The sequence below is a fragment of the Seriola lalandi genome, unplaced genomic scaffold (genome assembly GCF_002814215.2).
Source record: "Seriola lalandi dorsalis isolate HSWRI2012SDOR001 ecotype SW California unplaced genomic scaffold, Sedor1 jcf7180002054502, whole genome shotgun sequence".
In the NCBI taxonomy this organism is placed as follows: domain Eukaryota; kingdom Metazoa; phylum Chordata; class Actinopteri; order Carangiformes; family Carangidae; genus Seriola; species Seriola lalandi.
This window is the reverse complement of record NW_019525055.1, coordinates 46,272-72,637: the sequence shown is the minus strand read 5'-3', so window position 1 is coordinate 72,637 and position 26,366 is coordinate 46,272. Positions and strand designations below refer to the sequence as shown.

General features: G+C 41.1%; 2 protein-coding genes across 2 annotated transcripts in view; one reads left to right on the top strand and one right to left on the bottom strand.

The window, feature by feature from the left end:
• Nucleotides 1–1,270: 1,270 nt before the first annotated feature.
• smg8 (SMG8 nonsense mediated mRNA decay factor) lies at nt 1,271–6,136 on the bottom strand. The gene is made up of 5 exons (XM_023413050.2): nt 5,485–6,136; nt 4,161–5,064; nt 3,626–3,771; nt 2,537–3,421; nt 1,271–2,146 (listed from the first exon to the last, which is right to left on the bottom strand). Exons 1-5 carry the CDS (start codon nt 6,106–6,108, stop codon nt 1,934–1,936), a joined length of 2,772 nt encoding a protein of 923 aa, XP_023268818.1. The 5' UTR covers nt 6,109–6,136; the 3' UTR covers nt 1,271–1,933.
• A 1,389-nt stretch (nt 6,137–7,525) lies between these two features.
• The window catches only part of ppm1e (protein phosphatase, Mg2+/Mn2+ dependent, 1E), a 58,949-nt gene continuing 40,108 nt past the window's right edge, over nt 7,526–26,366 (top strand). Inside the window, exons 1-2 of the mRNA XM_023413067.1 lie at nt 7,526–7,628; nt 7,760–7,953. Of these exons, the coding sequence (XP_023268835.1) occupies nt 7,769–7,953 (185 nt within the window). The 5' untranslated portion in view covers nt 7,526–7,628; nt 7,760–7,768. The remainder of the gene's footprint in view (nt 7,629–7,759; nt 7,954–26,366) is intronic.

The window sequence follows — 26,366 nt, the reverse complement described above, 5'->3', positions numbered from 1 at the left end:
GTATATGTTGAATGTTTCTTTAAGTCTTGACTGCTGGTTGTTAAACGCTATGACCTTGAGTCACACGCCTTAGCTTTGTTATTAACCTCATTGTTATTACCCTCATTCCTGGAGGCTAGATGTGTATGAGTGTGTGTGTGCGTTTGTTACTAAGGCATGAGATCACCAGTTGATTTCCTTGTTCCTTGTTGTTGTTACACCCTAGAGTAACTGTGTTTTCAGTAATGGAGATCAAATGGAGAGACATAAAGAAAACATACTTCACACACTGATCTCTCTGTTTCCAGCAGCATGTGAGCCTGTTGATCTTCACCACAAATGAAAGGTTGAACTACATGAGAAGGAGAGATTCAACAAGATGGAAACAACAGCTTCCCACTTTCTCTAGAGATATAGGGCACTGCAAAATACCTGAGGGAGAACAACAACAGATGATAGTCAAATCAATGAAGGTGCCATTGTTTGGGGTAATTCTGCTGTCTGGTAGGAGAAATTAAGACAACCTTAAAATTATTGATTAAGGCAAGTTGAATTTGTTCATAAAGTAGTTATTTTGTCAATTAAATGTGTCTTCTAATACTGAAAAAGACATAGAGAAAGATGTGTGTAATGCAAATTCAAATGATCAATTTTCAGCAGATTTTACACATGAAGTTCAGTAGACTTCACATTGTTAGAACTACTCAGGCTGTGAAAACTGTTTTATGATGTGTTCTGTTGCTCTGGAGTGAACTTTCCAAAGTTATTCCTAAAAACTATAACTATAAAACTGTAAAAATACATGTAGTTTTACAATTAATTAGAAGGATATTGGATTCAATCTTGATTTTGACACAAAGCCAGTGTAATGAAGCCAGCACCAGGGTGATAGGGTGGAGATTACAAACTGTACTGAATTGTAAACATGTTTATGCCTCTCTCTCTCATCTGTCCATTGAAAGAATATGTCTGACCTCAAAGATTATTAAAACAGTCTCTTCTTTTTGTTGGGAGACACAGGTTTAACTTTGGTCTTAGCTTTAAAATTGCTTAATTGTCTCCATCAAGGGACAATGAGCTGGTTTATCCAAAATGAAGGAGCCCAACCCCACCTAGTGAACGAAACGGAGAATGCCATTTATGTGTGATTTCATCATCTGATCTCAGTTAATAATAACGATAATGATTTCCTTAAAGAAATTAATTAGATCGATAGTTTATACTTTATTCACATTAGTGTTTACCTCCACATCACCTAGCAGATATCACTCATAACATGAATAAAACAGAATGACCAATAGTAATTTTTATTTACAAAAATCAAGAACATTTTCCACTCAAGGAGGTATCCAGTGTTTTGGATATGTCTGTCTAGGTATGTAAGCAGTGATCAATGTTGCAGTAGAGTCTTGAGTGTGTTGTGGTAATATTCAGATACAGCAGAATACACTTTAGTTCAGCCTAATTATTGACACTTCACCATAACCTGTGCTTTAATGGATACTGAGTTCGCTGCTGCTGACTTTTGTTAATCAGACTTCACCCTGTAAAATGTGACAAAAACATACCTACATAAATGATAACACATGACTGACTCAAGTTAAGGTCAAGCTGGACTGAAGTGAAATTATCATGATGATGAGATGGTCATAATTGTTCCCAAGTGCCATAAGTGGGTTCTTCCTCTGGGAAGCATAAAATTGTTCAGTAAAGCTGAACGATTTGACTTATGCTTTAAAAGGGAAGGTCATAAGGTCCTCAAAATCAATAGGACAAAATCTCCGCAGACCACGAACATCCAAAGCTCCTTTAATGACAATCCAGACATTAGTTTCTGAGACCCTTGGGGAGAATGTCACTGACAGACCCTGCCATGTACAGCGAAACAAAAAAAACAAAAACAACCTCAGCCTGTATGAGGAGGTGTAAATAAATAAGGTTCAAGAAGGTGAGGTCATTGTGGGGGAGGGTTAGCAGTGGTGGCCCTCAGGATGCCTCGCAGCACCTTGTAGTTGTTGAGGGGTTGGTTTTCTTTGGGTGGGTAACAGGTCCCGCGATCTGCTGCATACGAATAAGGGAACCGCAGCACCCAAAGACCATCAGGCGGCAACACTAAATCTGTCTGCTCTGGATGGAAAACTGGGCAGGGAGGAGGACCAGGCTGTACCTGAAAATACAATATTGAAAGGATTAATATAACATATTTATTAATAAAAATACATTCATGCATCTCTAGTCAAACTAAATGTTGAATATTGCTACCAGACATGTGAAAGATGAGTTTAATCTCACAGGGAGTGCAGATATACAATGAGGTCCAAAGGTTTGAGACCACCTTCCATGCAAACTCCACACAGAAAGGCCACAGGCCCCAGGTTTGAACCCAGAACCTACTTGCTGTGAGGCGACAAGTGCAAACCACTGCACCACGTAATGTTCTGCTTGACTGGTTTTAAGGCAAAATTCTGATCATCCACTCAGAATACAACAATAGTAGCTTGTACACTGTCCGGGACAAAGCCCTGGGTGTCCTGGAAGTGAAGTGGAGTCTGTTTACCTGTGGGTTGAGGGTAACCTCCAGCGGAGCGTCAGGCACCACGATAAAAAGGCGAGCCAGCTGGGCGTAGTGAGGCTTCAGGCCACGGCCCTGGGAAGGGGAAGGGATGTACAGTGGCATATCGGTGTTTAGCACCCTGGTGGCGGGATCTTTGGCGCCCCCTGGACCCAGCACCTTCACTATCTTATCAGGCCCGGAGCTAATGAAACGTCTTCCCCTGCTGTCTTCATACTCAAAGCCCACAAATGCACGAGCCATATCATCTCTCCTGCGACTCCTACCGAGCCCTCCAGTGCTGCCCCGCTTTCCCACCAGGGTCTTGTTGGGGGCTGGCCATGAGGAGGTGCCTCCGTCCAAAGGCTCCGTCAGGCCGGTATCCTCCTCTGACCGAGAGCGGATCACCAAGTCCCATGGTAAGAGGAAGGAGGAGCCGGGGAGGAAGCCTGGCTGTTCCAGACCGGTGTGGCAGTTGTATGACTTTGCTGGGCCCAGTTTGACCAGTGACCAGCTGGAGAACTTGGGTAGCAGGCCCTTGGGGCAGCCAGAGTGCATCATACCAGGGAGATACTCCACAGTGGATGGCTGGCGATCTACGAGGCTTGGTCTCTTTTGCTGGACTTGGGTGTCTGTGCCGTCTCCATCAGCGTAGGGACCCAGACTGTCCGTGGACTGGCCCAGACTGAGAGCCAGGCTGAGGCTGGTGTCTCCGGGTGTATGGCTCTGGGCAGTGCTCGGTTCCTTCAGCCTCTCTGCCTCACCAGACCCTGAAGCTTCGGATGGCAGTCGCTGAGCTTGGTTGCAGGCTGGGGCTGGGTCAGGAGTGCTGGGCTGGAACACTGGAAACTCAATCCTCTCCAGCTTCCCGCAGCATTTCTCCTCCAGCATCTATTCAGGAAGAGGAGAGTTGAAGAACATGTGTAGCAAAGACAAGGAAAAACTAATATCTGAGGTAGACTTGGGCAAATCAATGAGAAGGATTTCCTTTATGGCACTATTAAATTCAGATCTACGTGTGTGACATTTGGCAATCAACTGAGTGAAGCTGCTCAACTGTGGTCCTCAGAAAGAGATCGTAGTGCAAATCCAAACCTGGTAAAAGTCATAATTGGCAGCCTGGATGTCAAACGGATCCTCCCGAGGTGCCTGTTTCCTGCCACAGTTACAGGAGCTGGTGGAGCGCCCCCTGCTGTTGTGGTTTAGGATGGGTGGGTTGCGATCCATATCTGGCTTCTCTCCTGCACAAATTAGAATTAGATTTAATGCATTTTTGTTGTTGGTTTTTATCCTAATTACTTTCAAATGTATATAAATATACACATATAGAAATGCATTTACATTAATACACACAGACCTGTCTGTATATTTTTGTAGAAGATGTTAAACTATCCAGCAGAGTGTTACACCCACAGCTAACCAACAAACGTTTCTGATTTCGTTGTTTCACTCAGTGCATGTTTACCCAAAGCTGGCTGAAATGTCACTGTTAATGTAAACTACACAGGAGATTCCAGTGTGCAGATAATTATTATTATTTTATACCCTATATATTATCTTCACCCATGTCTGTCCTCATTAGCCCCGATGCAGTGTAGCAGAGGAAAATAAAGTGGAAGAGAGTGCTCACCTGGCTGAGGTAGTAGGTGGAACTTGTGAACACAGTGCTGGTCAGTCAGGCTTCGCTCCTCACACAGCTGGTGGCCGTTACTCCAGAACTTGTAACAGTCCTCATGAAGCTGCAGTGCGTAGCGCTGAAAAGCCACGCCCCGAGCATGCTGGCTATACACCCGCAGAGCCTGCGCCAGCTGGTTTTTGTGCACTGTAGTGGTGTAGTTATGAGGAAGGTTGGACTGGTAAGCGCTGTGAGCTAGTGGCAGAGCTTTCTGACACCTGTTCTCAGAGAACTTGGTGTCAGCGTCAAGAAAACCCTCCAAAACCTTCAGCTGGCTTTGCACTTTCGAGGCTAGCTCAGCTATTTCTTCATCTGTGTTGCTAATTAGGACTTGGTGGAGTCTGGAGGCGACCTGGACCCATTTGGAGTAGGTTGGCAATTCAAAGTGCGAAGGCTGTGGGTTGCGGCCGACACTATCATCAAAGCCTTTCTTGGTCAGCACCAGCTCTACATGCTGCCAGAGGAATTCCTTCAAGCTGCAGTCCACCAGCTGAGCGCCCATCGACATGCTGCCTGAATCTCCACTGCAGCTGGACTGCCGAGCCGAGCGTCGCATCTGCTGGTAACGCCTTGGTCCTGACACCGACGTGGTGGAGTCTTGGTCACACAAGATGCAGTTGGACCGCAGCTGACCAAGCAAGGCACCTACAGGGTCCTCGTCTGCTGTTGGTATCACATACACAAATGCCTGGTTGGCGGGCACGGTGAACAAGCAGTTGCTGCTTTGGTTGGTAAGGACTCTGCTTTTACGGAAGATGCGATAAATTTGGTCCTCCAGGGCATGCTGCAGCCTCCTCCTGGGAGAGTGCTTTTTGGGTTTGTCTGGATTTCCTCCTGACTCTGAGCCGTTTGCAGAAACCTTTGGAATAACAAACAAAAGAGGTGTCATTTAAATTTATATAAAACTCACTTGACTGTTGTGTACCTCCAACAAAATTTCAGACCTTTTTAATACTATAGAATTGCAGTGATATAGATTTATATTTTTTATATATTCTAAGTATGATGACAAAGGAGGGATAATATCTCCTAGAATTATTTACTTTATCACATTTTTTCAGCACTTTACAGAAGTATATTACAATGATTCCTATGATATAATTAATCAGATTAATGTGTAGTAATTGAACACTGAATCTGTGGGCTTCAGGCCTCCTGACTGTTGGTGCACTGAGCAAATTGAATGCTTTGGCGACAGGTTTTTTTACTTGTCCCTGTAAGAAATATGCACAGCTGCTAGTAATTAAGTTCAACAAATGGACTTAATTAAAAAGAAGACCTTCAGAGTGCCGTTCATCTGGAAGACGAAGAGCAGGCGCGGAGGGCAGGGCCGGCAGTTCACCTTCCACTCCTTGGACACCGGACAGTCTTTGATGGCAGCTCGGATCAGAGGCAGCACCTTCTGTCTCAGGGCGTCCAGGGCTCTGAAGAGCCGGTCGTAGGTCACATCGAAGGTCTGGTTGGGATGGACGAGCAAGAGAACATGGCAGACGGAGAACATGTAGAGCAGGTGGAGGCAGTGCTGTCTGTCGAGGCCTTTCCAGAAGTCATGGGAGTCAGAGTGGCCGGTGCCGGCGCTCAGAGACTGGCAGGCTTGCAGCAGCTGCCGGCTGTCGCAGACGGAGGAGAGCACCAGGTACAGCACCCGGTTCTCCTGGTTGTAGAAAGCCTGGATGTGGCTGTCTGCGGTGCCGCCGTCCTGCGGTCCGCCGAACAGCGAGAAGATATGTTTGTCCGCCAAAGTGTTGATAAGAGACTCCTTCAGCGGCCCGGGCTGCATGTTGCTTTTTCCGAAAATACCAACAACACACAGGCCGTCGTCCCGGTAAGCAGCGTCCTCCAGGAAGTCTGACTGAAGCAGAGCCCCGATACTCACAGGGACAGCCATATTTGCTTCCTTCATGTTGAGAATTTAGGGGAATAAAAACAACGACGCACCCCTTTCCGGGTTCGTAACAATATGTCCGAGTAGATACAACATCTATTTCACCGTTCCCGTGTTTGTTACATGTACTTTCTCATCGACTGGAGAAAGGATTTTTTTTTTTTTTTTTTTTTTTTTTTTTTTTTTTTTTTAAAAGTAAAATTAGCAATTCCACACTATAAAAATAAAATATTACAAAATTAAATCCGGTACATAAGTATTACCAGCCAAAGGTAGCCCTAAAGTTAAATTAATTAATAAAATCAGTAGCCTACAATTCGAACAAATTATTACTATATATAGGATAGCAACCAAGAACGACAACAACAATAATAATAATTAGAAGAAGAAGGGAGGGATTATATAGATATATATATATATATTATATATCTGTTCATATAACGATGGTTTATAATGTGGTTTGTATACGTTTCTTTTTATAATTTACTTTTTATTTACTATTACTATTTATCCCTTTTTATGTCTTTGCTTCATAAAAGACACATGGAAATAAAATTAATAGGAGTGCAGTCAAGTTTCAGATTATTGTCAAAACCCGAAAACACTGGATAAACCGTTAAATATCTACGTTTATGCATTTATAATTTTGCTATTATCACTTTTACTTATATAGCTATCTGTACTCTGCGTCTTTGGATCTCACCATAGTCAATAACATTTTTTGGTAGCCAACCACCTGCAGCCCTTCTTCCACAAACTCTATATAAGGGTGTAAGTCATTAAGGGTCTTAAGATGAGCTTATTTAATGTTCGGAGTTAAATGAAGTGTTCTTATTTTGACAATGTTATATATATATATATATATAAAATTCTTGTTACTGGTATGCATTCTGATGCATTTATGTATAGGTATAATTTAGCAATTGAAATTGCTCAAGTTGAACGCAATTTTTGTTCATTAATGGTTGAAAGTTTTATTCTATAAGAATAGCCTATATCATATTTTAGCTCATCATATGTTTTACATTTAATTACTTTAAGATACAAATAATGAATAATGATAAACAGAAAATAATGAAAATACTTAGTTATAATAGTTAGTTAATAGTTAACTCTGTATATCAAGACATCACCTTTGTAGTTCTTCATATGGCTCATATAGAGTAGGAGAATTTGTTTTTGGTGCGCACGTAGAGAATTTGCGTATGTGGATGTAAAATGTAGCCCTCAAAATTTAAATTAATAAAGCCACCCTCATAATGTCTACAATAAGGTCTCAGACGTCAGACGACAAGAGGCGGCGTGCGCGTTCATGAACTAAATGTAATGTAAACCGTTGCGTTCTCTCTGACGTCAGCGCCCTCTGATTATCCGAAATCCCCGATAACGCGGTGCGCGCTCCCGCTCGGCTCTGAATGGGGACTCGGTCCAGCTTGTGACAGCTCCACCGATAGTATAATCGTAGACGCCACGGTCCGCTCATCCAGTCAGACCCGCTGCTTCCAGACACACCGGTAGTCAACGGCACTGCTCCTCCGGTAGTACACACTTATTCACTCAGACTGTTAGAGCACTGACAGTCCAATTACTTCGGTTAGTGTACTGACTCTTCTCTTCTTAGCCCGGCAAGTTAGTGTACTGACGGGCGGAGCTGTCTCTGTCTGTCCAGGAATGAGAAATGATGGCCGGCTCTGCAGCAGAGGAGAAAACCTTCCGACGGTTCCTGGAGCTCTTTCTTCGGGAGATGAGAATGCCTCTGCAGGACAGCGACCCGGTTCCGATGCGCCCCTTGACGGACCTGGTGTCTGAGGACGAGGTGGAGGGGGAATGCCTCGACCTGTGTCTCCAACACCTCTACAAATAGTTAAGTGTCCACTTTCTGTCATGGCATGCTGTTATTTTGTGTGTTTAACTACAAGTGAACCGACTGCAGCGGCCAAACGCTCGTGTTTTGAACGTTATATTGTGGGGAGCTGTGTGGTGTGGAGGTGAGCGGGCATGCAACCTGGCTGGGTCCACATCAGATAAGCCGGGGTACCCGCTGGGTGCCTCGCAGTATGCCAGCTACCTGCTTCATACCATGCTGGGTGTGTCCAACATCAAGTTTAGACAAGTGTCTTTGCTGAAACGCTATGGGGGAATTAAAGCTAAGGCAGAAGTTAAAAGCGGACACTGAGAGACAGCACTGCCTCGACCAGGGCTGTGTTGTACTACACTGTATAATATGCCTGTGTATTGCCTCTTATTTCGTTCGTGCCTCAAATTGACGCCAGTGGTGACAGAGCTGGAGGTCTACAAAAGGTGAACCCCTGGTTTTGCGTAACAGGGCGACGTCATCATGGTGTAGGAGGGGGGAGGAAGCCATCGCCATCACTGCTGAGCGCATCTTCATGCAGTCTAAAAATAACCTCATCGGTTACGTTATTAGTCTCAATCGTTAAGACTGATTGTTACGCTCTAAAAATGCAAGACACGCACTGAAGTGTCACAGATTGAAATGTTGCCTTTTGAGAATATCTGTAGTTCACAGAATTACTCGAACCTGCTCATGACATTTTGCAGATAAGGACCGTGTTTCACCACAGTCTCACTGTTGCCCTTTAAGCGAGCTGCATAGGAAAGAAGACATTTCCATTAAGAACGGACATTTCAGATGTATGTTAACAATTACTTTAATACATTTTACTGCGAAGGGATACTCAGCTGATAGCGTGTACAGTTTTAATTAGACAGCCACTGAATCAAATGCTCAAGAATCCAGTATTTAAGACATGGACAAACTTGGCAGAAACAGTAAAAAAAAAAGAAAAGAGAAGAGTCTAGCTGCTGAGAGAGCTCTGCCCTGAGCGCTGCTGCCTGGCCTGGTTTCGAATCCAAAATAGGTGCAGAAACTGTGCTGGGAAGAACAGGATGGAAGGACTCATCTAGGGCACTGAGTGGCAAGGGGACTGCTGCTTGCATGTACAGTATGTCTGAAAATGACTTCACTGGTCAGTTTGCACACAGCCCCTGTAGGCAAACATAAACTGTGCTTCTCAGAAGGTCAAGATGCACTCCAGCAGTGATGGAGAGCACATGTTGGTGGCAGGATGGATCATATAACAGCCAGTAAGGCTGTCAGGTGTTAAGTCGGAGAGCAGGATGACTCTTGATTGGAAGCGTCCACACGTGCGATCGGTTGGAGCAGCCATGTCCAGATCCGTATCACACATTCATATGGTAGTCATGATGTCCAGGTTTGATTGGCTGGCTGTTCAGCATTCAACATGCCACATCTTGCACAGCCCACGCTCCTTCCACTTCTACACTGGGAGGATGCACAGACACACATGCCTATACTGTTGATGACAAACATTAGAACAGAGTTTTAAGTTTTGTACTGAAACCTGATTATTTCGTTGTCTCCAGGCTCATTCGGTGTAGAGTTTGAGCCCCTTTAAATTTACAGAGCTCCTGTGAGTCTTTAGTCTTTGTTGAATGTTAAAGGAATAGTTTAACATTTTGAAAAAAAACACACTTATTCGTTGTCTTTCCAAGAGTTAGATGAGAAGATCAATACCACTCTCCGGTTTGGTATGGTAGATGTGTAGCTGGAGCCAGCAGCCAGTTAGATTAGCTTCAGAGCTGAAGCGATTAATCGATTAATCAGTTATTCAGTGGAAAATCATTAATCGTTTAAGTAATTTTTTAAGCAAACCATTTCCATTTCCAGCCACTCGACCAAAGATTGACTAAAGACTTAACTAATTAACTGAGAAAATAATTGTCAGATCAAGTTGCAGCCCTACATAGCTTAGCATAAAGACTGGAAATGGGCGGAAACAGCCAACTTGTTACTGTTCAAAGCGAACAAAATCCACACCTCTAAAGCTCACTGATTAACAACATGTAACTCATTTTGTGTAATTTATACAATAACTGAGAGTGGTATCAATCCTAACTCTCCGAAAGAAAGTTAATAAGTGTATCAGCATATCAGCTATCTTTCAAAACGTGAGGATCGATATCAGTACGGATATGAAGTCAGGACATGATTAGATTTATATAATCTGCACACAAACAAAAATGTAAAAAAGTCAGTTGGTGGTTTTAGGAGTTACCCCCAACAGACAGCGTTTTTCACCATAAACTCCTCCAGAAAAGCAGAAAGTAAAGTCGCTTTATGTTCTGGTTCATCATATAATCATATGAACTGTGAGATAACATAGATTTTCTTTACCATTTTTTATTAAAGAATCTGTTTCTTTCATATTTTTGCTTGTGTTAAGCAGATCTGTCAGGTATTTGATTCATGGTATTAGTCAAGATATTGACAGTGGCTATTTTACCTATTATCTGTTTCTTAAACACATTTTCAGAAAATGCTATCGGGCGTTAAAGTTGCTTCATACATTTTGCCAACAGTATTATGGAGAGAAATTCTATAAGTTTTAGAGCTGGACAATATGATCTCTAAAAAAATGTGTTTTGAGTGTTGGAGTGTAATTTGTTGATAATACTTACGTTATTCTTTTTGTAATGAAGTATATTTTTACAGTGTGACATTTCTGCTTTTCTAATGTGAGTTCTGTGACATTGAGTAAAGGATCTAAGTACTTTTTTCACCACTTGAAAATACAAATGTAAAACAAAAAGATTTTTTAACAACACTCTGGGCTTCGTGACAACTACACGCCTTCTGATGCTGAACAAATCTGAAACACGGTGCGAGCATGACGACTGGCTGTTGTAATATTTGAGTGGACATCTCTCCAAAGCAAATGAGAACAGTCAGATTGGTGTGTGATTCCTAATGTCTGTGTTACTACTGCTTATGACCAGGATTGGCTGAAAGCTGAAGGTGCCTCAGTCATTTAAAGTCCATCCAAATCTGGCTTTGTGAAGCGGCTATCGGCCAAACTCACCAAAATAACTGCAGCTCACCGCCTAAGCTCGCTTTGTAACAACCCACTGTCTCTCTTTTCTGGCTGAGGTAGTGTCTTATACATTTGGCTTGTTGGAGTTGATGAATCACTCGTTGGTTTCTCTCCATGGAGCAGTTTATCTTAGGAGACGCTATCGAGAGCTGGCTCTTTCAGCTGCTCACAAGGTCAAGAGGGACATTCATTTTTGTTGTTCTATGTACACAATTTTTAAGCTGGTAAATGTTCAAAACTTCTAATGTACATGAATTTGCCAGAGTGTTGTCCTAAGTTTAAAAAAAAAAAAAAAAAAATAGAGCATCATTTTTTTTCAGCAAATGGCCAAAAATATATGATTATGTTGATGTTCATGTGACAAAGCCTTGACATTTCTGACCCTTGTCCATCACGAGCAAAGGAGGAAAAAGACATTATTGTAAAACTGCGCAGGTTTGGATGTGTAGACAGTTTGAGATGGATGGATGGTTCAATATAATTTAATATTTTCATTGCAGTTTATAAAATGATAATGGGAAAACAATGTGGCAATGTCAAAGGGGTCGCTCATGGCGTTGAACCTTCAGAGTATTATCACCTGAATCTGGATCTTTTGAAGAGGCGATGTTGTCTTGGTGATACTGGCGTCATATCAGAAGATGCTAATATGTACTGATCTGGAGGGCAAGGCCACGGATCAATGACGTTCTTTGTTTGGAGGACTCCTTGGAACAAATACAACTTGCATGGAAGACGCTTCCATCACTTTATAGCAGCTGATCTCACAGATTTCAGTGGTGTCTGGTCTAAAATGTTTTACAGTGTAAAATGAGCTGGTACAGTATTTGGTTGGCGTCAAACCTGCAGACTCCCTCTCTGGTACAGGAGTTACGGGAAACACGGATCAGGTATCCACTCTTATTCAGAGCTGTTACACGATCTAATGTATCATTTATTCTTCCATTAACATTGCCTGCTGCCAGTTCAAGCTGTGGCCTCTGTGCATTTGAGCTCACAGCACACAGTGAAAATGTACACACGACACGGTTAATCTGTGTGTTTGTTTGACATTTTTCTCCTTGTATACATCCGTTGTCATGGTAACGGCACATTCATCCTTGCACCAAGTAATAATGGTTTTTCTGTACTCTCTGAATACAGCTGGCGGCGGCAGCAGGCTAGCCATGTTTCAGTCAGACTTCCTTACATGGGGCAGTTTGATAACACCAGAGCCGATGCAAGCAGCACACCAGGGTCTTTGGATTTGCAGTCACTGTGTTACTTATGCTCAGTAAAGTTGGGTAACATGGCAATACATACTGTGAGATGATTTAAAGTTCATCAACCATCAGAGATTTTACTCAGTGGTAAAATCCCTCCCTTTAATGCCTTTAATGTGTCTGGTCATCTAAGGACAATGTGAATGTAAATGCTGTATACCTCATTTACTTCTTAAGGTAACATGGGACCAGGCATTGCTGTGCTGGTTGGAAAAAAAAGAAAAAGAAGTTCAGATGCCCATGACATAGGTGTATCCCTATTCTGAGACAGAACTGAAACAGTGAAGTAAGTAAAACCAAAATGCCGAGCTGAAAGATGTTTAAAAAAATGTAGTTTAGGAGAACTGAGGAGTCTCTGTGGATTCATCACTTTCACATGTAAAAGTATTGATTTGTGCTGCTTTAACTCAGCACCCATCAGTTGAAAGAGTGAGTTAACAAGATTATCAGTCTGACCAGACATCCAGTATTGAGGTTAAATACCCAGCCAGAATAAAACATGTCAGTTAATCAGCTGCTGTTAGGTAGGTGGAGGTAATATAGAATAAAACGATGAGTTCTGGACGTCAGATAGAGGGGTGTTAGTTGAATCAGGTTTTGCACGTGTTGCAGGGAAAACCTGCAGACACGTGGGTCTCCGTGGTTCATGGATGACAACTTTTGCTGCAGTTCTTGAAGCAGACTGATGGTATGAGTGTGTGTGTGTGTGTGTGTGGTGACCAGCATCCTACATGGCTGTCTACTGTAGCTGTGCTGTGAGTGTAATGATAGTCGGAGGCAGCAGCTCTGGTGATTCATCCCAACGTGTCATTAGTTTGTCTCTGGGTTGAACAGCTAATAATAGACTTCTGCAAGAAGAGAGATCCCCTCTGTGTGTGAGTGTGTGTTAATAGGGGGTGGATGAAGCACTTGGTGTGCTAGAACGAGTTTGGGGGGTGTGGACAGTGTGTGCGTGCGTGCGTGTGTGTGTTAAAATGACGGCAGTTAGGTTTTAATCCATTTTCCTCCAGGCAGCTGGGAATCACTTCTGAAAAGAAGAGGATGCAATCTACTCCCCCTAAACACGGTGTGATATGAGGTGTGTGCGTGTCTCTGATGTTACGCTGCTGCTGTGTGAATAAAACAAGCAGACACATACATGAAGTAGGCAGAAGTAGACAAGCTGCCTTTTGTAAATCTGTGTACGTTAAAGGATTTCACTTTTTGAGAGTAAAAACTCTGCCAAGGAGATCCTGTTGAACTGGTTATATGTTGAAAATCCCATTAGAATAAAGGTTATATTCTACAAAACCTAACTTTCAAACGTAAATTAAAAGCATCCATGAAATAAATTTTACCTTTCCAAATGGAAATGATTATTAAATCCTCATGTTTTTTTGTTGCGTTCTGACCGGCTTGCCAACAAACAATCGACCAGTGATCTGTCTCCACGGAGCCACCACGCCATATATTTCTTCCCATTTTGCCGACAGTGTTCGCAAAACCCCAACCCTGTGATAGCATGTAAGTTATGGAGCTAACGATGAGCTAGCAAAGTTGTTTACTACAAAAAACTGTCTTTTGGAGGATTATATTTTGGATGTAGGAGACATTCATGTTAGCCAAGATACAAGAATCTGATTTTGAGCACCCAATTCTTGCTGTGCTGCTTTTCGTACAGTTTTGTGATCGCAAAGTCGTTACTATTTTGTACAAGTGGATCCAAGTTTTAGTTTCACATCCTGTCATTGATTTCACCGCCACCAACGCAACAGTTGGTGGCGGCACACGTTAGCCAGCAAACATGGACATATACAATGCATGATGTGTTTTCTGAATAAGGAAATACATTCAACGCGTTTGATAGACCTCACGGATATATACAGGGCATTTTGGTGGGAAACACTGAAATTTATTTAATAAATTCAGGTTTATGGCGATTTTAAGATGGCGATCGTTTTATTCCAACTTTCCTGATTTTCTGTCCAGCAAGGGCCCTTTATTACAGGTCATCTCTCTCTACCCACAGTTCCTGCCATTTCTATTCTTTCACTATCTGATGAAGGGAAAATAAACCCTTTGGGCTGTAATAAGCTTTTTGTAAAGACATGAGCTGCGTGGTATGATCTCTATTAGATTTGCCCTATTTGCCCTAAACGGCCGATCATCCAGAATGAGGGGGAAAAAAAACAAACTTGGCAGTAGTCTGATATCACTGTCTGTTTGCACTGACTGCTGATGAATTGATGATGACTTGAAGAGGAGTAAGAGGGGGAGTTAAATGACCCTCCACACACACACACACTGAGAGCTGATAGATAGTAATTGAGGGGAGAGCCTTTCCAGACCTCATTAAACAGAGATGTCTCCCACAGCTGTAAAGAACTAGGGGGTAGATCCAGCTTCCTCCAGCACACATGACGCACTCAAGTATTTACACACACACACACACACACACACACACACACACACACACACACACACACACACACAATTAGAAGAGTAGGTGGTGTTAGAGGAGCTGCTGATGACAGGTTTATTAAGGGATAAACCTCAGACTAAAACTGCGACATCACCAGTGACTGTGTTGTGGGGTATATGTACAGTGTGACATCATTATATTATAATAATTATAACATATATATATATATATTACAGGTAGTTTTTTCCTCACCTTTATTTGTTTGGAATGACTGCACCCCCACCTGTTGTATGAGCAGTTGGGACCAGTTATAGCTTTAATGAATAACAAAACGCCATATTAATTATGTTGATAATTAAAATTACCTCTTGGTAGTTTTGCCAATGAAAAAACACATTCTGCCTGCTGCTTTGTAAACTGCATGGAGGATAACTTCAAAGCTGCAACTGAACCTTAATGCTACTAAACTTACATTCACGTGAAGTATGTGATGACTTTAGAGCTGAAACTGTTAGTTATTTTATTGATTATGCGATGAACAGAAAATTAATTGGAAACTACTTTGATAATCAGTTAATCATTCCTGTCATTTATTAAGCAAAAATGCAATATGATCTCTGGTTTTAGCTTCGCAAGTGTGAGGTGTTGTTGCTTTCTTTCTTATATATGATGGTAAACTTACCATCTTTGTTGGTTGGACAAATCAAGGAATTCGAAGATGCCACCTTGGGCTAATAATGTCTATTTGGCCAATTTTGATATTAAATGAACACAATGATAATCAATGAATCAAGAAAATAATAATTAGTGGCAGCCCTGTATCACTTAGACAGTATTAATTTTGTTATGGTAAATTATATGTTCAGAAAGCTGTTCAACACGTTGTTTGCTTTTGCTGCATTCAATATAACTGAAGAGGAAACGTTGTACGGCTTCTCAGTTTTGGCCAGTGATCGTTAAAACCACAGACTTTATGGTTAAAACTCCAAATGTCCGCAGCAGATTTTATCTCTTGTAGCCAATGAATGTCAGTTTTGTGATTTAGCCAAAAATTCAAATGAAAACTGGGCTGTTGTCTTGTGACGTCAGCCAGTCTGTTTCCCGATGACTATCTCATCCATTGTGTGAGATTGCAAAGTAGCTAGAAAGCAGGAGTCGAAAGCTCCCTATTAAACCCATTGCGTATAACAGTCACCATCTTTCAGTCTGTGAAGTTAACGTTAGCTTAGCAGTCAAAGCTGTGAACAGGATCATTTATTAACACGTGCATAACATGCATAATTTTCAATCAAAAAGTTTTGATTTGGGCATCCGGTGGAGGAATGGCACAATAACATAACCAGATCGTCCATGGTTTGATTCCCATCAAACATCAATCATACATGTTACAGGTGAGTATGCTGAATTTGAGGTTCTCATGAATGGTAAAGTAGTAAGACATTAGTGTTTTCGGCTGGATTGGTTGGAAACAGCAGGTGTGCTCATTCTACTGTCACTACAGTACTGTATACAAGTGGTGCCCAGGTGTCAAGTGTAACTGTCCGTGCAGCACCGTAAACAGCTGCTTACAGATGTTAAGTCACACCTCCTTGTTCACGCCATGTTGGGTCTGTGGGAAATATGAGCTTTCAACTGGAAAAAATTGAGTCATGTCACCATGCTTGTGTGTGAAAATAGAAATGTGACATGGGAATTCATTTTATCACAAATTGTGGATACGAGCAAACATGGCAGTGAATTCAGCAATATCAACATAAAAACACTAGCGACCGGTTACACTGAATTAACGGTGGCCGTTTTCGAATCTACTGCTGGTAATCCACTGACTATGCATGACTACCTCACACAACCTCACATCAAATTAACTGAGCTATCACTTTAATGTTCTGTGTACTGCAATGCATTCCTACAGGGTTGAGTCTGCTTAGTGTAGGAAAACAGTGAACGAACGTAGTCATTAACTCTGGATCTTTTAACTGAATTGAGCAAAGGGATTCAAATCAGCAAAGTGATTTCCACTTTTAGTCATTAGTGAAAGTTAGTTTACACTGTGTCTCCTGTCCCTGTTAGCTTAGCTGTCAATCAAGCAGCAACACAAAGGTTTGGAGCATTTCCAAGGAACCTTTTTTAAAAATCCTTTAGTAATGAAAAACTAATTTGATAAGAGTTAATTTAATTATAGATCATTTAAGAGCAAAAAAAAAAGAAATCTCCTTGATGCAGATGTTTGACTGCAAAATGAGGTGATCTTTAAGCACCAGTGAAGTACACCCTGCCTCGTCTGCACTCACAGTTACCACCCTGTTACACTGTGTTTCATTGATCAACGTCAACACCCAGTGATTGACATACCCCTGCTTCTGGCTGGGCTAACCTTAACCATTATTAGGCGTGTCATCTGTTTCAAGGACGAGCTTGCTTTGTTTAGAACAAGCAAACCCCTCAAGGGCTTTATTAATGAGGACTTCCCTCAGGCCATCAAGCAGAAGTAGGATGCTGCACAGGAGAGAGGAAATATTGGCAATACAGAAGTGTACAGCAGCATTAATGCCCACCTGCCCACACGCTCTTATCACTCCCACTCTGTATTCACACGTAACTGGTGCATCTCCAAATTAGTGACCTTTTCAGCTGTAGTAAACTAAAGCAATCTGTAAAGAATAAAGACAGATTAATTTATGAGCAATAAATACATTTTGAGCTGTAAAATAGCATTATATCTGAGGACAAGTGAAAACATTCTCTTCAAAGCTGAGGCTAATTAATGATGAAATACATAATAATTAATGAAAAATGAACTGAATAATGATAAAAAGGTTTATTTCCCAATGGGAGATGGAGTGGTTTTAATATTATGTGTGCCATGAAGTGATTTTAATAATCTGGAATGTAAATGTATATGGTTTTTGTCCTTACCTACCATATTTTTGAGCACATTTGTTTGCCCTCCAATAATTAACGTCACATCTGGGCAGACAGCTTCTGTTTTAAGGTGCACTTTTATTTCCTGTGAATTTACTCTGCACAGTTTGACTTCTGTGGAGAGGAGTGTGGTGAGAGCATACACACATACAGTCTTGCATTTGGTTGTATCAGTAATAGGCTGGGGACTGTATTTTATCACTCACACCCCGCTGGAATAACAATCGTGTTCAATGTCTTACTTGTGCACATATTGAAATTGTCATTATTTATGATTCTGTTGTGACCACAGATGGTTCAAGGAACAAGAACATTATAGTTATTCACAAATCATCTTGTCCCTCTAAACAGCTGCCAATGTGAAGACCGTGCAAGGTGCAGGGAGGCCGACTTTTGGAAAGCTTCCTAAGCAAAAAGGAGAAAATGGCTGCATTGGAGAAAATAAAGTCCAAATTATGCTTTCTTCATCCATAGCCACAAGGGATTACAAGGGTAAATGTGACATAAATTTCATCATCATGGGTCTAAAATGTCGGATTGGAAACAGACCAATGGGAAACTTACATGAACCAGGCGTACATAAAATGATTTTTTTTAAAAAGGGGGAGACCTTATCTAAAGGGAGCCAGAGCATAATTAGACCTGATTCAAACTGTGGCTGACCCAAATAGAGATGTAGGGCCACACCTGATTACTATTTTTTATTGATGATTATTGCATTTTTTTGCTTAATCAGTTAATCGTTTTAGATAGATACATATACTTTATTCTCCCAACATAATTTTTTGTTCAGCTCCATACAGAAGCAGCCTACATAAGAAAATGCAGTCTGTGGAGGAGTCGAGAACATACCCTGTCGACATGAATAAGTTTTGTCTATAAATGACAACCAAGAGGCGTCCAAGGTTACATCTTCACGTCTTGTTTTGTCCGACCAACAGCATAAATCTTCATGACTCTTTTGCCTAAAAACAACTTAAACAGTTCTTCGATTATCAAAATAGCTGCTGATTAATTGTCTTCCAATCGACTAATCGATAAATTGGTGCAGCCCTGGTGGGCGCCAATTACACTTGTGTGAAAAACATACTTATGCAGACACCAAATGGTCTGAGGGAGGGGTGGTTGACCTGGATGGTGATGAGTTCCATGAAGCTTTTCCTACACTAAGAGTCGACAGCAGAAACATGACAAATGAGGGAAAATGAGGGGAGAGACAGATGGGGAATGACATACAATAAAGGGCCTTGAAATTGTGGTTTGAAGTAGGGTGCGTCAAGCTTTTCATTTCCTAAAAGAGGTACGTTAGCATTCATCGAGCGGGATGAAGCTGTGTTCATGGAGCGGCCTCTTGAGCGTGTTTGACAATATGTTCCTCTTTCTGCTTTAATTAGAACATCAAAGGTCAGACTCACAGCAGACGCTTCAATAGCAAGGTACTGTTATGTCATAGAGGAATGTACTGAGTGTATTACCACAGCAGTGATCCAGAATAAAGCTGCAGTCCAGAGCTGAAAATGGATTTTATCTGCAGTGAGCAAATGTTCGACGATTTTGTCACTTTACAGCAGACGAATCAGACCATCCACTGAAGTCCCACATGCACTGTCTCAGAATGAAGTGACCTCCTTTTGGGCTGAACTAGTTTCAAAGAGAATGGATACAGCTCTTTTCACATTCAACATATATGAAATAACATTAGATGCATCCACCACTCTCGTCATACTGTCGCTGCTTCTCCCCATGAAGAAGCATTACTGCGAGCAGGCCCAGCTTTAAATGAAAGTCAACATGCGATCCAGCACAAAAAGTGCGTTTGCATGGAATTTTTGAAAGTCCTAGTTTTTCACGCTACCATCTGTCTGTCCACTGGCTTTTCAGTGTTTAATCAGAGCAATATGAAGCCAGGAGATTTGATCCCCCTGGAGATATACATCCTCCGAGGCTTCTGGGAAGTCACTGAATGGCTTTCTAGAGCGTCTCTGAAAATTGAAGCTGTGTGAGGTTCTGTCAGCCTGGTTTCTCAGTAAAGGGGTTTTACTGTGACTTTTGAGGCATCCTGTCTTAGAAAAACAGGCCTGGCAAAGCCTACAAAACTAAGTCAGTGCTGGAAACATTGTGGAAATGCTTATCTTCAACATGCTTTGGGGTGCTTTACATCCAGCCATCCTCATACTCGGTGAGGCAGTTTTTTCACAGTCCAGTCATCCATACAACTTCCTCTCCTCTATGCTTCCTCGTTCTGGTTTGGTCTATCCCTTTGAAATTAGTTGCAGGAGTAATCCTTTAATCAGAGTGTCTCGCTGGGATTACCACAGAGGGCAGCCTCAGTTACTGCCCTCCACCACCACTGGCAATTGTTGAGGCTGCTGTACACTAATGTGACCTTTTCCTCTGCACCCTCAGTATAACAACACTGTGTTTTGTGCCATGAAGCCATTAGAATAGAATTTCTTTTTGTAATGTTAGATGATTGTGATGATCGATGGATAATAAATGACAACCACATTAGATTTTACATCAGTTCACGAATGATTAAAAAAACTACTCTTCATTTCCCAATATTAATTATAGAGCTGCAGCAATAAGCTAAACAACAGGAAATCAATTGGCAGCTATTTTTGTAATCGATAAATCATTTTAGTCATTTTTGCAGCAATAATGAAAAACACTCACTGGTTCCAGGTTCTCAGACTTCAGGATTTGCTGCTTGTCTTTGTCATATGTCACAGTTATCTGAACATCTTGGATTTTTGGACTGACTCTAACAGGCTTTTTTCACTGTTTTCTGACATTTTATAGACCAAGCAATTGGTGAAGAAAATACTTAGTAATAAATGATGAAAATAATTATATTCATTTTTATATATAATTATATTGATTAATTGCTAATATAGCTAAAAGCTGATATTCATCTGCTCAACAACAATTGGATGGATTGCTGTGAAATTTTGTTCAGACATTCATTCATGCAGCTAATTAACAAGTATTAGCATGCTAACATGCTAAACTAAGATGGCAAACATGGTAAACATTACCAGTTAATATTTAGCATCTAATCATCGTCATCGCCAATATGTTAGCACCGTGATGTTTGCATTTAGGTATAATGACGCACCATTCATATGGTAATATAATAATATCATAATGAACCTTTCTGTGAGGTTAAGGTTACTCATATCCCCAGCATGCACTGGGGAGAGGGCAGGGAAACACTCAGGACAGTCCATCACAGTGCTGAGAGAAACTCACAGCCATGAGTGTTTTAGAGTCTACTGTGCACTCGAGCTGTGGGAGGAAGGCAGTGGACACAGAGGGAAACATGCAAATACAGACAGAATATGCAAACTCCACCCAGACAGAACCAGAACTTACAACTACAGCCCTCTTGTCAAGTCCTACAAACCATTACGCTGCTTCAACAAGGTGCACAAAGTTTCATTTAACAAATGTGAAAGAGACGCTTGATTTTTTTAGTTTTTCTAAACATATGAAGCACGACACACAACAGAAAGGCTCTGTTCCAAGGTTGGATTTAAATTTATTAGTGTAGTCAAAAAATAACTGATTTTGAATGTAGATTTGTATATTATAACTACACTTGGTAATTCGGCTGATCATTTTTGTCATTTTTCAGCAAAAAAAGAGTTTCTGGTTGCAGCTTCTCACATGAGAAAAAGTGCTAACCCTAACCTCCTTTCTTTACCGCTTTATCTCAACATAATATTGAATATCTTCTGGGTGGTTTTAGACTGTTGCTTGTTCATAACATTTAATGACAATACCTCAACTTTGCCCTTGTGTCAGTGCAACATGTTTGGCTTGATGTCGGCTGTTATAAAGCAGACGATCGGCTGTTTCAGGGGAGGGGTGGGACGTGTCATAAAACTGCAATCTTTGGCATTATGGACTATTCTATTCAGGAATTTTCAAGTGCCTTGTCTCTCCCTTATAATGTCTCTGTTGTAACTCTCTAACACTGGAGTGTAAAGAAAGGAGAATCACCAGTCTTTCCAGCAGTGGCTCACATTGCCGTCTCTAAAACAGGCGCCTTAATTAATTTCAACTCTGGAGAGGCCCCATTTTTGGAAGTGCAGTGACCTTCAAAAGTGTGCAGTGTCCTCCTTTTCCTCTTAGCGCATTATGGATAGACACTTTTGCAGAAGCCTTTCCAGTCTGCTAGTGCTCCAAAGTGTTGTGCGTATTTGTTCACACAAGGTGCCCAAAATTCAAATGATGAGTCATATGTTTGAGGCAGATGAACTGAATGCAAAGCAGTTCAGATCGCATTATAGTCCAGAATCCCTACCTGTCTGACCTTGAAAAATGTATTTGAAAGCTGCTGAATGGGAGAGACACTGTGAAGCAGTCACACAAAGAGTAATTAATTTATCTGGGTCTGAAGTAGCGCCTGGAGAAAGGGACAAAACACAAGGTCAAAAGATGTGACCATACTGTTGGATTTCATCATGGTAAAGACATGACATGATTGTCTAGAATTAGATACAGTTTAGGTATAATTATTAATGTAAAGCTGTATAAGGAACAATGATGTGGTCATACATTGTGGTAGACCAAAATGCTGTGCGAACCGGTTTTATCAAAATAATGGCTTAGTGGTTGAAAGTGCTAAATCTTAAATACCACTTTCATACATTATTTATTTTTCTTTCCACAGCATTTTAAGGTGACAGAAATGACAACATACTGATTATTTAGCTGTAAGCGCTGCTAAAAAATGTGTGGTGCTAAAGGAAAGCCACTGGATCATCAAATGTCTGCTGCGGCACACTACTTATTCCTTCAAGTAGTGCTGCAACTAATGATTGTTCTTGTTTAGGATTAATCTGTTGAGTATTTGTGCTATTAATCATTTAATCATTTAGTCTTTTAAACATTGAATGTTGTTTTGTCCAACCAGCTGTCCGAAACCTCAAATTATTTAATCAATCATCATGTGTATGTAATGTATTTATTACTTAACAGCAAGATCTTAGAAGACATAAAAATGTAAATTGCACCACACAAATCTAATGAAACTGTTGAAAACCAGATTGATTTGCCTTTAGTTAACAATAAACTTAAACAATAGTAAGATGACAAAGTGTCTTAAACTAATTCAACAAAATTAACACTGATAAAAGGCTAAGACTTGGTTTAAAAAAAAAAATTAAAAAAAAATTGCCATACTTTGGTGTCTTGACATGCTTTTATATTTTGTAATAATTCACAAGTGAGCAAAGCTGCTTCGGTGTCTCGCTGAGCGTTAAGGCCAGACTGAAACTCTGAACTGCTGCTCGAAACTAATGAAAAGATTATGTAAGAAATGAGCTGATTTCTATGATTTTAATTACTAAGTAAGGATTTGAAATTTACTTCAAGTTTGTTAAGTATTATAGGACGAGGTCGCATTTATTTAGGCGAGGTTTCACAACAGCTGTTTACTGTGCCATGGGTGCCACGCCAGTATGCGGGGAGCGGTTCACAATCACCAGCATTTCATCCTCTAAGCAGTTTAATACTCTGTTAAAACAGATGGTCAGGAGATCAAGTCAGCATGTCGAGGCTTGTCCCTTTTGACGGTCTTGAAAGAAATCTTTGACTTCGCTGTGCTGGGCAATGTGGTAGAATATCAAGGCATGACGAATGATAAAGGAAGTCAATTACAGAGAAGCCTGTTTTTATTCACAAAGCTGCAGCAGAGAGGATGAACAGGCTGAGAGCAGGACAACAGAGGTATTCAATACTTGAGTGAAAAAATCTCTAAAGGATAAACCTGGTGATACTCTGTTTTTTTTTTATTGCCAACAAATCCCAAAATCCCAAAACACCAAAACTAACAACCAACAATCAATTGATCCTATACTGACATGCATTTTCTGGGACGGATGTCTACTTCAGTCTTCATACATTGTTTTTGGGTGCACCAAATACACACACAAAAATAATACCCAACAAAAAACACTTGTATTGGATTAAAAAAAAAAAAAAATGAAGGTCACGCTGTCGAGAAAACTATAAACACAATCTGCAGCTTAAATCATCTCACTTTTAAATTCTGGATCAGTTTTGGATGAATTCAGCAACTATGGTGCCATGCTTGGTCTAAATTGCAATAACAAATGGTTTTGAATTTGTTGGCGCTTTTCTTCATGCATTTGAGAAGAGTGGCCTCATGGCAACGGTGCTGGAGGCTCATGGGTATTGTAGTATTTAGACCTGTCTGTAATCTGTAATTTCTGAAACAAAGTTGAAATAATTAAAACTGGTGGCCTTAACATAAAACTGTGTTTTTAAATGGGAACACAGAATGGACAAAAACACTTCAGGAACCAGTGGCCCCTCCCATGTTGCTACTCTATTGCTCTGGTCTCTGACCGGAAGAACGGGATTTCTAGAGCTGAGTGTTCACAGACCAACATCTGTTGTTTTGACTGTACTTTGTATAGTTTGAATGGGGAGTTGATACTGCAGTGTCTACGTCAATCATGACATCGCTCAAGAGGTGGCAGCAGTCACACAGACAACACTATTGTTTGTGAAATTAAAGGTGCTTCTCAAGAGCTTCTAGTTCAGGTCAGGATGTGATATGGCTCTGCTATAGGCTCTCACCAATCCAACAATGATCCAGGTGGTAGATTACATAATACTGCCTTTAGGCCTTGTGCAGAGCAGCACTGGGTCTGCTGAAAAACCTCGGGAGGGAATTACATGCAAGTTCTCCAGTGTTTCTGTGGAGGCTGAGCAAAAGGCTGGAGGCTTATCTGGAAACTTACTACACTTCACCAGATATAGAACCATTTCAAATACATGACACATGCGAAGCTTTACGGTTCATTTTCCTTGCAGTGTGTCACCTTTAAGTCTCCAGTTGCTGTCATGTCTTGTCGAAATAGTAGACCGACTGCCTACACAACATTCCCAGATGTACTGTAGGCTGTTAGAGGAGTTTTGTGGCTGTAGAGGGTTTTCTAATTTTATGACGGATTAGACACGCCTCTCTGCAGCCAACATTGTGCACTTCATCGTAAGTGGAACACGGCATTGCAAATGCATACAGCAGCACTCTGTGACGTCTGCAGTCACAGTCGCTCCATCACTTCCACACTGTTTGAAGTGCACAGTGTTACATCAACAGAGCTCAGAAAACATCCAGGGGTGCACTTAAGGTAGAATTGCTGAGAGGGCAAAGCACCACACTTTTTGTTTGCATCTGCTAGTCTTCAGCTGGTGGCTAATCACACATTTTACTGTTTACTGTAGACGATCCTGTCAGTGAGACAGCACAGCTGTACAGATCCACTTTTATTCCACATTCATGCACAAGACTCCATATGGTTTTGGTTCATTTCATGCTCGAAACACAAAAAAAACAAACCAACATTGAATTGATGCTACTATACAAGTACTGTCTTCTCCCGATTCCTCTGTGCCATAAAACTCGATTGTTGTCCAAAAGCACATCAGTGAGCCACACTGGTGCACTGGATGACATGTTTCCTCATCACCACAAACACACAGACGCACTGTAGTTTATTTTGAGTCAATCCCACATACACCATCCTCCTGCTGAAAGAGGCATTAAACTCTGTGCACGCACAAAGACAGAAGTGTTCACGGGCACTCTTTTTGTCAGGTTTATAAAGCTGTGAATACGCATGGTTCAGTTTCACAAATCTCAACTCTGTCTTGCTAGATCAGAACTGAAAAATACTGTTTGAAACATTTCTCATGAAGCATAACTCTGACCTTTGTGTCACTTGTTCTCACCAACTATAAAGTACCAGTGGGTGTTATCCCCTCCAAACTCAGGGGGGGCAGTAATGAGCACATTACCACAAGGAGATGCTTGCGCTCACTTAATTAAAAAAGTGAGATTTATTCTTTCTCGGAATTGTTTTCAAACTGTATTTTTTTAGTTTTGCAAGAGAAAAGACTTAAAGGATGAAGCCTAACCGGCTAATCCGTCCCAACCTCCGCTAAAGTGAAGGGCACAGTCACTTCCTACAGCTTTTCTGTCTCCCACGCAGTGGATGAGCCAGTCCTGAACGGGGCTATTGGTGGAAGCAGAAGCTTGATTTCTCCTCCCCCAGTTAGCCATAAATGGATGTAAACACAACCTCAATAACCTTCATAGTAAAGCCTCTGTCTGCTCCACCACTCTTTACACAAGACTGTCCTCCCAAGAAAAACAACAATTCAAAAATAAGGTTTGTGTACAAGTGACAACGCCCCCTAGCGGCAGTAGTCAATATGACTCGTCAAGTGACATTGTTATAGTACAACAAAGTCCACAGAGGGAGGAGATAACAACACAGAAGACTGCTGTTTATTTCCTGCTTCAAACCAATAGTCAACATTAGTTGCTTTTGACCATGAGCACAATCGTTCCCTAAAGCTTAGCCTTAAAAGTGTTTATTATTGTAACCATGACAACGAAGCTCCTCTAACCTTAATGAAGTACCTATTTTAACCAAAACCATGATATTTCCCTAAACCTAACCAAGTTTCTTTGTGCCTAAACCTAACCCGACCTTTACCACAGTAATGTAACAGCATAAAACAGATTTACAATATTTTTGGAAGGCACTGACAAATGATGAAGTGCTGCTGATTGATCAGATCAGAAAACACTTATTACCTTCATATCACCCTCGGATTGCTCTGTCTCTGACAAGAGATCAACGCACATGAGAAAGTAAAAATGAAAATGTAATAACAAAACCAATGAATACGTTTTAAAATGATAACAAAAATAAAATAGAACAGATCATT

Coding starts and splice junctions, on each gene's coding strand:
- smg8 (XM_023413050.2), bottom strand. CDS start 6,108: ATGAAGGAAGCAAATATGGCTGTCCCTGTGAGTATCGGGGCTCTGCTT. Junction 3,772..4,160: donor CCACCTACTACCTCAGCCAG/GTGAGCACTCTC, acceptor TAATTTGTGCAG/GAGAGAAGCCAGATATGGAT. Junction 3,422..3,625: donor CCAATTATGACTTTTACCAG/GTTTGGATTTGC, acceptor CTTCCTGAATAG/ATGCTGGAGGAGAAATGCTG.